A 12,050-nucleotide genomic window follows, 5' to 3' on the forward strand; every position below is an offset into this window, starting at 1 on the left:
CAGACCCATACACCTATTTGGGCATTCTAAGCATGATGTCACTAAAGGGACTCAGAGAAAAGTCTTTCATGTGAAGACATAGATGGGTAAATTACAAGAAAGAAACGAGTAGTACGTATCAAAATGAAGGAGGATGGAAAATCAGGGAGAGAGAGAGAGAGAGAGAGAGAGAGAGAGAGAGAGAGAGAGTGTGTGTGTGTGAGAGAGAGAGAGAGAGAGAGAGAGAGTGTGTGTGTGTGTGTGTGTGTGTGTGTGTGTGTGTGTGTATCTTCAGAGCTATCAGCAGTAAATTAGGAAAAGTAAAGAATACAAATCTTAATTTATACTCTTATGGAAATGTGGCAACTTCATATACATTACACAAAATCAAAGTCAACAGCCCACAGTCAGTGGTCTTAATCATTTTAGGAATGCAGAAAGGAAAACAAAAACAGGGTATAACCTATGCAGAATGACAACTTTGTCCCGTGCCTTGAACTTTTTTTGATTATAACCTTAGGCAACTTTGAAACAAAAGACAATGAACATTAACTATTTACACTCTAAATTTTCTTCCCAATAATTCATGTGCACATTTTTATATAATCGAAATCAGTGTATACATACTATTTTTTAAACTTGATGTTACTTTACATCATGTGCCTTTTCAAAGATCACTTTTAAACGTAAAAACGCAAAAAACGTAAAAAATACAATTACAACTACAAAACTACCAGGAAAAGAAAAAGAACATAAAGAATGAACAAATTCCCCTATAGCACACTATTCTTTCCTAAAGGGAGAACACAAAAGATCAAAAAAGATAAGCAGTGAAACAAAAACATTAAAAAATGGTGAGTATTAAGAAAATTTCGTCCAATGTAGGAAATCAATTATAAGAGAGAACTTTTATGTTTTACCTTGGTACATGTAGAATAGAAAAAAAAGTAGCAGTCTTCTCCTTGATTAGACATGCTGGCCAGATTCTCAGATTAAGTGTTGGGGCTTGAAAACAAGCCACTACTTCTCTAGAAGAGAACCAAGTTCCAACTCTTTCTCAAATGGTCTCAATCTTCCACAGGCAAATTCAACCACTGAAATCTTCTTTAAAATGTTACCTTAGATAGAAGGGAATATAAATTTAAGTATATAAGGTATATCTCCTATTCCACAACTTCTAACACTAAATGATTTTGATCATTTATGAGATAGCAATGCAGTATCTGTGTGGGTATCTTATCCCTCTTAAGACAATGATCTGAAGACAAGGAATGGCCACCATACTTTGCATCTCCCCTAGTGCCTAGCACAATGCTTTGGGCATATCGGAGTTTCCATAAATGTTTGTTAAATTATTTCTCTATTTGTATTGAACCAATGATTACAGGGAACTCCCTTCACTGATGCATATTGGCATATTCAAGGCAAACTACAGTTTTATGAGTCTCCTGAGCCACTGTGAAATTAAAATGATTCGCCCATTCACAAAGTCAATATTTTCTACGTTTAGGACTTGAACCCAGGTTTTCTTGATTCTGAGGTTTGCTCTCTATTCAGTAAACTAAACCACACTGTTTCTCTATCCTAGCTGTATCCTAATATCCAAAGATGTTAATCCATGTATGTTGTTTTGTAAACATACTTTCATATAATTTCTGTGTGGATCCTGTATACAACATACAAGTACATTCAATACTTGTAATACTTCCATTAGACAAAAAATCCTTGCAGATAATAACCATACCTTCATTTTTCTCTTTTGTATTTTCTATGGGATCTAATACATTCCTCAGAAGAGTGTGAAATGCTCAATAAATACTGCTAACTGAGAAGATGACCCAGATAATTTTTCTAATACTTAGATGATTTCTGTGCAATTTACATGCTAGACTTGGCTACAGAAGAAATAACCTAGATTTTTTTTTTTTACTTGAAAACTGCTACATTAGGATTCATAGGATCACAGATCTAGAAGAGGCCTTAGAGATCACCTGTGCATTCCAAACCTTCATTTCATAGCTGAGGAAATTTGAGGTTCAGAAAGGTTGTGACTTTGAGGACAAAGCTAGTAAGTGGAAGAGCTGAGATTCAAACTCAGATAACCTAACTCCACACTTACCCTTTACACTGTATCACACTACCTTTAATATTACAAAAGCATCTGATTCTTACTTCAAAAGCAAATGCACCTGACTTAGAAAGTACAAATTATTTTACTGAAATAAAGTTACAATCATATGCCTCTGAACTTCTTTATACCTGGACATATATTCACATAATAATAAATGGCTGCATTTACATCCAAATTCATTAGTGGGGGCAGGAGGAGAGCATATTATAATCAAATATATTTTAAACTAAAAGTTATCTGTTTCCTTCCTTCCCCACAGACTGACGACAGACACACACACTCCCAGGCTAACAGCGAAGGCTGCTCTGCACAGCCAAGACGCGCCGATTCTTGAAAGGGAAGACGAAGACAGCTGATATTTATTTGCATAGCGCTTTAAGGCTGGCAAAATGCTTTACATACATTCTTATTTATCTCCTGCTATATCACACTTTAATTATCATAAGCTACTTTACTGTATAGATTTGCATTTATTCACTTATCCATATGCTACATGTTTTATGTGCATTTGTCTCTACCGTTGGAATGTAAGCTTCTTGCAAGTAAAGATTTCTTTTTCTGTACTTGTATCCCTAGCAGCTGGCATAGCCCTGGACGCAGAGTATGCACTTAATCAATACTTGTGATTGATTACTGGATCTTTCCAATAGTCCTGGGAGGCAACTATTACAACTTTTATTACCCCTACATTATAGATAAGGAAGTTGAAGTTTAAGAATCTCTTGTGCTCTACACATTTCTCTCCATCACCTTTCTATTTGAAACATAGACAGCACAGCTGTGTACAACATGCATTGCTGCACGCACATGCACGTGCGCATGCGCGTGCACACACATACACACAGGAAGCATGATTTGGGGCATGTACGTAGCTTGTGGTGAACTACACAGCAGAGTATTTTGTGTCATTAAAAAAAAATTTCTAAAAGTATTAGAACTTTTGCCTTTCAGCACATAAACACTTTTTGGACTCTAATGAAAAGCAAAGACATGTGCTGATACTAAGACTCAGGAGCGTATCTGCTTAGTTTTTCATTCCAAAACCAGGTCCAAAAATTCAGTTATTTACATTTCATATATAACATAAAAACCACAGTGAATAAATCAAAGACTTCTTCCCAGTAGCTATGGAAATGCTTTCTGTAAGGCTCACAAGCCCTTGGGATATCCCTCTTCTACATCACCATGCTGAGTTCCGACTTGTTTCACTTTGCAGTAGACAGCATACATTCCAACCACTCAAGCCCACCAAGAGGCAATTTATGGATTATGATGCATAGAACTTTCATTTCATGCATTCCTGGGCTTCAATATTTAGTTAAGTGAAAGATAAAAACTTTTAAGAAGTTTCATGTTAACTAAAAGTTAAATGTTCATAAAAATTCTCAAACTGGCCCTTTGACCTATTCCATTTTTGTGTGGTTCCTCCTTTCTTTTTACACCTTAGCATCATTAGCATTCCTCAAGCCTCACTTTAGGTGCCACATTAAGCCTCTCCTAATTCACGGGTTCTTATAGTACTTAGCACACAGTAGGGGCTGAATTGTTGAATTGATTGAGAAGGATGGAGACCTCTGAAAGGTGCTATCAGCTAATAGTTCAACTTTTCGCTCACTTGTGAGAGGTATCTACTTAAATATTTCCACAGGGAAGCTTTACTTGAAGGAGCACAATTATTACTACTAAAAAAAAAAATCACTTCTTAGGCCTTTATTTAAGCCATTAGTTAAAAATAAAGTTATAGTTCAGTGATGTTGCTAAGTAACAGACAGTAGTGCCTTCAATATTTAGTAATGTAGCTGCTATACCAGAAAACTACTATTGTCTCACAATCTAAGCAGAAGAATCAAGACAATTCTGTGCAATTCTCTCAGTGAAAAACATCACTTTAAAAGAAAAACAGAATAATAAATAAAAAATAAACTGAGGTTCAAAACCCAATTACCAGTGAGCTGCTTTTTGAACAGTCTAATTTCAGGACTGGAATAACTATTTAAAAACCAAGTACAAAACCATCTCTTGCAGGCTATTTATTACAAAAGATCCTCATTTTTCTAAAAAGTACAAAATGCTTGTCTTGTGCATCTGAAAATTATGTAACCTTAACATTCTAAATAATTATAGTTGAAATTATAGAAATATCTACTCCTTAAAAGAAAAAAAGGCAAATGATACATCTCCATACTTACATTAGCTGGGTGACCTCAACAGGACCGTCTGTCTTCAATGAATTCCAATTTATTACTCCTGTAGGTCGAACCAACACTCAATCCATGAATTAATAATAAAGGGGCAGAAAGAATTTTCCTCCTCACATTGCCAAGGAAACACCTCTCAGCCACAATTCAAACACAGGCTGTGCTTTTTAAACATCTCCCAACTACTGGAAGAATAAGTCCATTCGAATAACCTCTCTCAGACTAGAGATAGCCAGGGTTAGTTATCTCTTCCAAAAAAAAAAAAAAGTTCATTTAAAGATGAACTTGAAATTCAAAGGGCTACAAAAAAGATCCATCTTCCACAGCCGGACAAATTTTTTTTTTTAAACAAAAACAAAAAACTGAATAATATCCAATTCTGGTCTTCAAGATTTCTTCACCTATTAAGAAAAAACAGAAACCTTCCCCCATCTTTATTATCTGTATACTGAAAACACATGTGTATGTAAAGGAATGTAAAAGTATGTGTGTATCTATGTATATAAGCATATACATATATACAAATTGGTTTATACACACAAACACATATACACAAATGTGCATAATCAAAGCATTTGAGTGATTTTTCATCTTTAAAATATATAATAAAAATCTTAAGGTTTGACTGCATTTTAAAAAATAATAATGAAAACTCAGATTCAAGGTATCTTTTTCAAAAAGGCTGAAATCTTGCACCAGCCCACAAATGGTTGATGAAATAATATCCTTACACATATGAATGTGTATAATATGGATGCATGTATAACATTAACATTTCCACACGATCTTTAAAATAGATGGAAATCAGAGCAGTGACAACTTAATGGTACAGCAAACTATAGAAGGCAGAGAAGCAGAGAAGCCATCCTGAACACAGTTACAGAAAACACAGTGAGCTTAACATTTGGTGAAAGACAAAATTTCTTTTAAATCAATACCAATTCTGCTAGCAAGGCACTAAATGTTAGTCATGCAAAGGTTTGCTTGAGCAGCTGTTTTAAATTTTTTAAGCTACTGCCTAGCAATAAGGAATTTGTAACTGCCTATCCAGGTTAGTGAGGTATTCAAACTCTCAGTTTTGCAATGCTGTTGACATAAACAAAAAAGTCTAAATAAAAAATACTGTTATGCTTAAGATTTATTCTGGGTTTTTAAGCCAGCCCCCACAACTTAAAGGAATTTTGATTCTTATAAAAGCTGCACAATCTCTAGACTACATCTTGTCAAATTCTACCCAAGACAAAACAAAAATTAAATATTACTTAGAATTTGAAAATAAAATAAAATGTGGACACCTTTTACTCACACTTAACACTAGTCAATTTTCCAGGACTTTTTTGAGCAGGGAATATTCCCAAACCTAAAATGAAAAAGAAAGACAAATCAGATCTTAGTTAGAAAGCTGCATAAAAGTGGGCTTTAAAAAGTTTTGCTAAGAGAAAATCCCAAACCTTTCTCTTTTTAATGATTATATACCCAGTTCTACTTCATACAACTAAATTACATCTTAATGTAATTTACTTTTACATGGTGAGCATCACCAAACACTCCACAAAGCAGGCTGTTCATACCTAGTCAAGATTAGGAATGTCCAAAACAATTTTTTGATAGTTTCAAGGGGCATCCACTTAACCTGAAGGTTTTGATTTTTTTTTTTAACAGACTAATGAAAGTCTGACAAAGCATTCTCTTTGGAAAATGAAAAACCATCTCAGCCAAAATTATTTCTATGTATTTTTCAGTCCTATTTCCTGTACAAATCTTTTAGTCACATATTTTCTAATTGTAAGAATATATATTACCACTTTTAGTGCAATTTACTCCCTTTATTTAAAGGCATCTATAGTAAACATTTTAATTTCACTGGTTGGTTAACTTGGGTTTCTCCTTGCTATACAAATTCCCAAGGCATCAATTCAAAGTAAAAAGTCTTCAATTATTCTAAATTGATCTTTTCACCAAGTAATTTAGATACTTATATGTCTTTAAATAAAAAAAAAATTGAGTTACTGAATTCACTCTAAATTACACCATCTGTATGTAATATTCTAGCTAGAAGTCAATAAGGAATAATCATAATTAAATTTTAAGTTCATTTTCAGGAAACTTCAGTTGTTCAATATTTCCAAAATTTTGGCCTATTCAGTTTGAGGCAAGATGGGTGTTTGTAAAGAGGCATTAAGATTGTAGACTACAGATGGGGCAGTTTAGGTACTGAACAGCCACTTGGGTTAAAGTTGGCCATGTCTCATATTCTGCAAACATATGAGGGGGTCACTGCTTACTATAATTTTGAACACTTTTTATTCCAGTATTCTTCAACTGCTGCTACTGCTACTGTGGCAGGGGTAATATAAGGCTTTTGCTTGTCATTGAAATTTAATCTGTTGCTGAGCTATCAATGGGGCCTAAATAGGAGTGCGCTCCCTTTCTGGACAGGCTATAAACATCTCAGTTCCTACTATAGGTGATAAGGCCAGAAGCTTCTGAAGTGACCACATGAAAGCTCTCTGCTGAAATGTCCACATACTTACAAGCTTCTCCCACAAGGATCTGCCTGTTTCTAAATCATTATCCTGAGGAAGTCATCTAAATCTTCTTTAAAACAAGAATCTAAGTGGCTAAGAGGCAAAACTTGAACTGCAATAAGGCATTCAGCAGGATGTTAATTTTAAGTGCTGTTTTATTTTGAAAAATACATTTTATGATATCTCTTATCCTTTACACCAGCAACGTTACCCCCACTCCCGTGACATTTTCCCTTGTGACGAGGAAAAACAATTAAACAAAAACACCCAATTTGTCTAAATTACTGCAACAGCCAGCTGTTTGGTGTTCCTGTCTCAAGTCTTCCCACTCCAGTCCTTCATTCATTCTGCTGACAAGCTGATTTCTCTAAAGTACAAGTTTGACTTATGTCATATACTTCAATGGCTCCCTATCATCTCAAGCATCAAATATAAAATCCTCTGCTTGAATTTTAAAGCCCTGGCCCCCTCCTACCTCTCCAGTCTTCTTACATTTACTCCTCCTCCAAATACTCTGGGATCCAGTGGCATTGGTCTTTCTTGCCCTTTCTTCAGTGAAGACTAGTTAATGTTAATAATGTTAAAGACATGATAGAAGCTACAGTTGAGCTATACAATCTTTAACAAATTCCTTAAACAATCAAAATTTAGCTGGAGAGGCATAACGCTATCTTTTAATCCTTAATTTTCTTTTTACAGCAAGACTTATGACTGACATAGTTTCCATCTATCAATATTAAAGTAAAAAGTGGAAGCATATTCAAAGCTCCCATTTCTGTTCAGACTATTAACATTTATTTTCCAGTGTAGTGGGAGTCAAGCTTACATGGAATCTTCCTCCCTAAAGGTACTTCCACTGGCCAGCACAACTTTATTAGAATCGCCTCAGGAGACTGAAAGCTTTGTCTAGCAATACTGTTCAACTGTGGAGGTACCCAGGTGAATATCTCTTCTTACACCTGTTGACACTTCTTTTAAAGCTGCTACAAACCATTCAACAGGTTTATCATGAGCTAATGTAGAAAAATCGCATCATGTTGGAGGTTTTGTACCAACCAGCAGGATTTGCTTGGCTATACAGCATTCAATTAAAGATGTTCTTCATCCTGCTTGGGGGCACTGGCACACAATATATATCAGTAATACTGGGGGCACTTGAGATCCTCCAGGTCTCAAATCTTTAATGATTTTTGGGAAACTGACCAATTCTTGAAGAGGTTTGGCTTTCCTTTCTTGTGTCACAGGGAAACTACTCTGTCTCAACATTCATCTCTTTTGCAAGTGGAAGAGTTCTTAACCTGGAATCAGTGGATTTTTTATTTTTAAATATTTTGATAACTGTCGTTCAATATAAATGGCTTCCTTTGTAATCTTACGCATTTTACTTTGTGCACTTAAAAATACTGAGAAGGGGTCCTCAAGGTTCAGGAGGTTGCCAACTCAGCTGGTGCATGACACACACAAAAAGCGAGGAATCCCTACTTTTTTCGCCTGTATTATATAAGGGTGCTTGAAAAATATTGCAGAATCCCAACATCAGTAACGGCACGCTGCCAGGAGAAACCGAAGATACCGGCACCGAAAGCATGGTCACCGAAGGTTACACAGGAGCCTTGTAATAAATTTACCGCTCTAGTCATGCACCTGCATTTTCTCTTTCACAATTCTACGTCAGAAAGGAAACCTCCGGACCGTCTCAAAAAGCGACAAGGGGGGCGGTCCTGGTTACCACAGCCCGGTCCCCTCGGGACCCGGAGGTCGGTCAGCAGGGGCAGTGGCCGCGACTCTGGGCCCAGCGCTCTTTCCACGCCGCCACACGCTTAGGCTCTGCAGGCGTTTAGATTTTTAACCCTTACAGACTACGCATCTCTTTCCGGAGTGTCCCATTTTCGGACTAATTCCCATTTAAACTAATAACACCAGTTACACTCGTCTCAGACCACAGCGGCCGTTCCAGCGTCCAGCTGCCGGCGAGACCCAAGGCGGAGGAGACTCGCAGCAAACGCGCCCCCCATTTTAAACTAAAACTCTATGGGGGGTGGGGGGCGCCTCGAACGACGCGGCGGAGAGCACACACTGCGCGCTTTCCGGAGCGCCCGGATCTCACCCGCTTCGGGTCCTTACCCTCCCTCGGGGGGCGGAGGTGACTCTAGGGTCTGCCCACAGTAACTCCGGGCGGCGTTTCCGGACAAGCTCACGACAAGCGCGGTTCGCTCCCTCTCGCTTCCCCGGTCAGGGCCGGCCTCCCCCGACGGCCCTCCGCGGCGCTGGCACTTAGGGGGCTCTTGACGAACGCCGCCTGACCGGGCCTACGCGGCCTCCCGGCGCTCACGGCGCGTCTCCGGGTCCGGCGGCGCTCCGGGGCCGCCGTCCGAGGGGCCGCTGCGCGTCCTCCGCCCGACGAGGACGAGGGATCCGGGCGCCCCGCGCGGCTGAAAGGGACCTTCCCACGTCACCGTCTGGTCCAGCCTCTTTTTCTTCTTTTTTTTTTTAAACAGAGGAGGGAAACTGGAGGCGCCATGAAGCCCAGAGCCCGGCCCGAGCCGGGATTCGAACGCGGGGGCCTCGGGCTCCGTCTCGTCCGCTCGCTCTCGCTCCACGAGCCGCGGGTACCCGGTCCCCGATTTCGGGGAGTTTCTCCGGCGGACCCAAGGGCTCGGCCTCCGAGGCATCGTCACCTGGCCACCGGCCCGAGGCAGGGGCCGGAGCCGGGCTGCGCGGGACGGCGGGCAGGCGGCCGGCCAGGGGGAGGAGTCCCGGCTCGGCTCGGCCGTGACGCGGGGGGCGGCCGGGGTGGGGGCGGGGAGGGGGCCCCCGCCGGGCGCTGACACGAGCGGGGCCGGCGGGGGGGAGGGGCGCCGGGGCGTCCGCCGGGCCGGGTCGTTACGGCGGGGCTGACGAGGGGCCCGCCCGGTGCTTCCTAGGCCGCCCTCCCCGAGGCTTCCCCACACCCCCGAACCTCGACCCGTTCCGGGGTCGGGAAGACGGTCTGGTTACCTGAAAGCGTAACTCGACCGGGCCGGAGTCGCTCTTCACCGCTTCCGCCGCGGCCTCGACTCTTTCCCTCACCCACAGCCAGGGTCTGTAGTCGCCGCTACCGCCACCGCTTTTCGTTCCTCCGGCAGCAGCCACCGACCTCCGGGCTGCCAGCCTCAAAGATGGCGCCTGGCCGACTGGCCCAGCTCCGAGGCCCGGCCAGCAACCAAGATGGCTCCTGCCCACGCCCCGTGCCAGCACCACGCTCGTGACACACGGAATTCTGGGAGTTGTAGTTTCCCTGGAGAGGCAAGATTCAAGATGGCTTCCTACAGGTCTTGATGGGGAGGGCACGGAGGGACTGGGGGGGGAAGTGAAACTGACTTCTCACTTAAGGACTCGTTGTAGTACGCGCCCCCCCTCCTTCTTTCTGCTGCTTTCCACAATTATCACCTACTATGACCCCCTTCTGAGCCTAGAAAAACAGTGTAGGTATTCGAATTCGTACTATTCGAAGTTATAATTATGTAAAATATGGTACCTAGTTTCAACCCAATGGAATTAAACTGCAGGTTCGAATAATTGGAGCACTTAAAGGGAACTTCTTACTAGCCCTTCCTGGGGCCCAGCTGTATACACAGTAACTTCAATAAGGTAAACAGAAAGACTGTCCCCAAAACAATCCGTAGTGGAGGTGGCAAGATGACAAAACCACCCAAAATACCAGAACTCTGGTGCCCTGCCCACCGTGGTCAGTTGTGCAGTTCACTTGTTTTAAGACGTTGTCCATATAGTCATCAGTTTTGCTGATTTTTTTCTTTGTTTTTACACCTTTTCAAATAAAAGATGTATGTATGGGAAGGCTTTCTGGGAAGAGGAGGGGAGATTTTTGGTGATGTAAAAAACGATACCAATAAAATTAATTTTCAAAAATGACGTGGAGTGAACATCTTCTGAGTGTTTTCATCTCAGATGGAGTTGTGGAGATACTTCTGAACTTGCAATCAGAAAATCCTGTGTTTAAATCCAGCCTGTGCACATACTAACTTTGAACTTCTTTGAAACTCGCTGCCTTCCTCCGAAAATAGGGAGAATAACTCTTGAAGCTCAAATCCTTTAATATATATATGGTGGGAGGGTATTTATTGGTCAGGAAAGCAATTGATTACTAACACTTAATACAATCACATAAGGTAAAGACATAACAGAGACAGTGATAACAGTTAACATTTATACTAAAGCTTTAAGATATGGTTTTAGACTTTTTAAAAAAAGATTTACACTTGTCAAGCCTTTTATAATGTATAAAGAAGCATTGCATCAAGCTTTAAGAGTTTAGAAGAACACTTACACCATTAACTGCCAAGAGAATTGGCTTGTTTTCGGGTTTTGAATCCAAGGAGTATGGCCCCTGGAAGCCTACAGGAGAATCCAGCTCTATGGAGGCAAAGGAACTTTGCCTTCAATTTGCACCTCTACCAGAGGGTGAAGGAGAGTGAATTTATTTCTCTTATTCTTCCCCCTAACCCACCAACCTCCATCAATACTGAATTGGAACAACCTGCCTAGTAAGTGGAGACAACTCTGAGGAGTTTATTTTTGCACTGTACTATTCCCTCCCTCCAAACCATCCTCAGATACTTTCTAGTCATGTTACTCCTCAGCTTGTAATTTCAGTGGTTTCCTGTTGCAACCAAATGCATTTCAAATTTGGCCAGATTCTCACAGCTCTCCTCAATGTTTTCTACCTTTTCAATTGACCAGCAAACCTTTATTCTGCCCCTAAAAGAATAAGCAATTAACAGGCGGAGAGTCAACTACACTAAGGAGGAAAAAGTGGTACAGTGAGAGAGGGGCTTTGATTGGAGTCTGCTGTCAGTGTAGGAATAAAAGCAACTAGTAAGTAATTCAAAAGTAGAAATTTGTGAATAAATACAAGTAAGAAAATTGTCATAATTCAGAAGCAATGGACCCCAAACCTGTTTGTGTGTGGGGAGGGAGAGAGAGAGAGAGAGAGAGAGAGAGAAGAGAAAGAGAGAAAAGTCAACATAGGTGAGGGTTGGAAAAATAACGTTTTAAATTGTGACAACTTGTTTCATGCAGAGAATTACCTTGCAGCAACTTTATTATTTGGCAACATTGAGTCAAACTGCTCTTCCTCTCCCAGCCTGATGTGCTGATCTGTGTGGACAAAAACTACCTGGAATGCTCTCTCCTTCCATTTCCACCTTTTAAAAT

General features: G+C 40.6%; 1 protein-coding gene across 7 annotated transcripts in view; it reads right to left on the minus strand.

Moving 5' to 3' along the window:
• ZC3H11A (zinc finger CCCH-type containing 11A) overlaps nt 1–9,939 on the minus strand; it is a 37,534-nt gene extending 27,595 nt beyond the window's left edge. For 2 of the 7 annotated variants that reach the window (XM_072648134.1, XM_072648131.1), the window contains exons 1-4: nt 9,834–9,939; nt 5,615–5,668; nt 4,300–4,357; nt 900–1,097 (exon numbers count right to left, since the gene is read on the minus strand). In XM_072648134.1, coding sequence (XP_072504235.1) covers nt 900–953 — 54 coding nt within the window. In that variant the 5' untranslated portion in view covers nt 954–1,097; nt 4,300–4,357; nt 5,615–5,668; nt 9,834–9,939. Of the gene's footprint in view, nt 1–899; nt 1,098–4,299; nt 5,669–8,960; nt 9,204–9,833 lie in introns of those variants that run through there. The other 5 variants (XM_072648133.1, XM_072648129.1, XM_072648130.1 and 2 more) reach the window with 4 other exon arrangements.
• Nucleotides 9,940–12,050: the final 2,111 nt, after the last annotated feature.

The sequence above is a fragment of the Notamacropus eugenii genome, chromosome 2, assembly GCF_028372415.1.
Source record: "Notamacropus eugenii isolate mMacEug1 chromosome 2, mMacEug1.pri_v2, whole genome shotgun sequence".
NCBI classification, from domain to species: Eukaryota; Metazoa; Chordata; class Mammalia; order Diprotodontia; family Macropodidae; genus Notamacropus; species Notamacropus eugenii.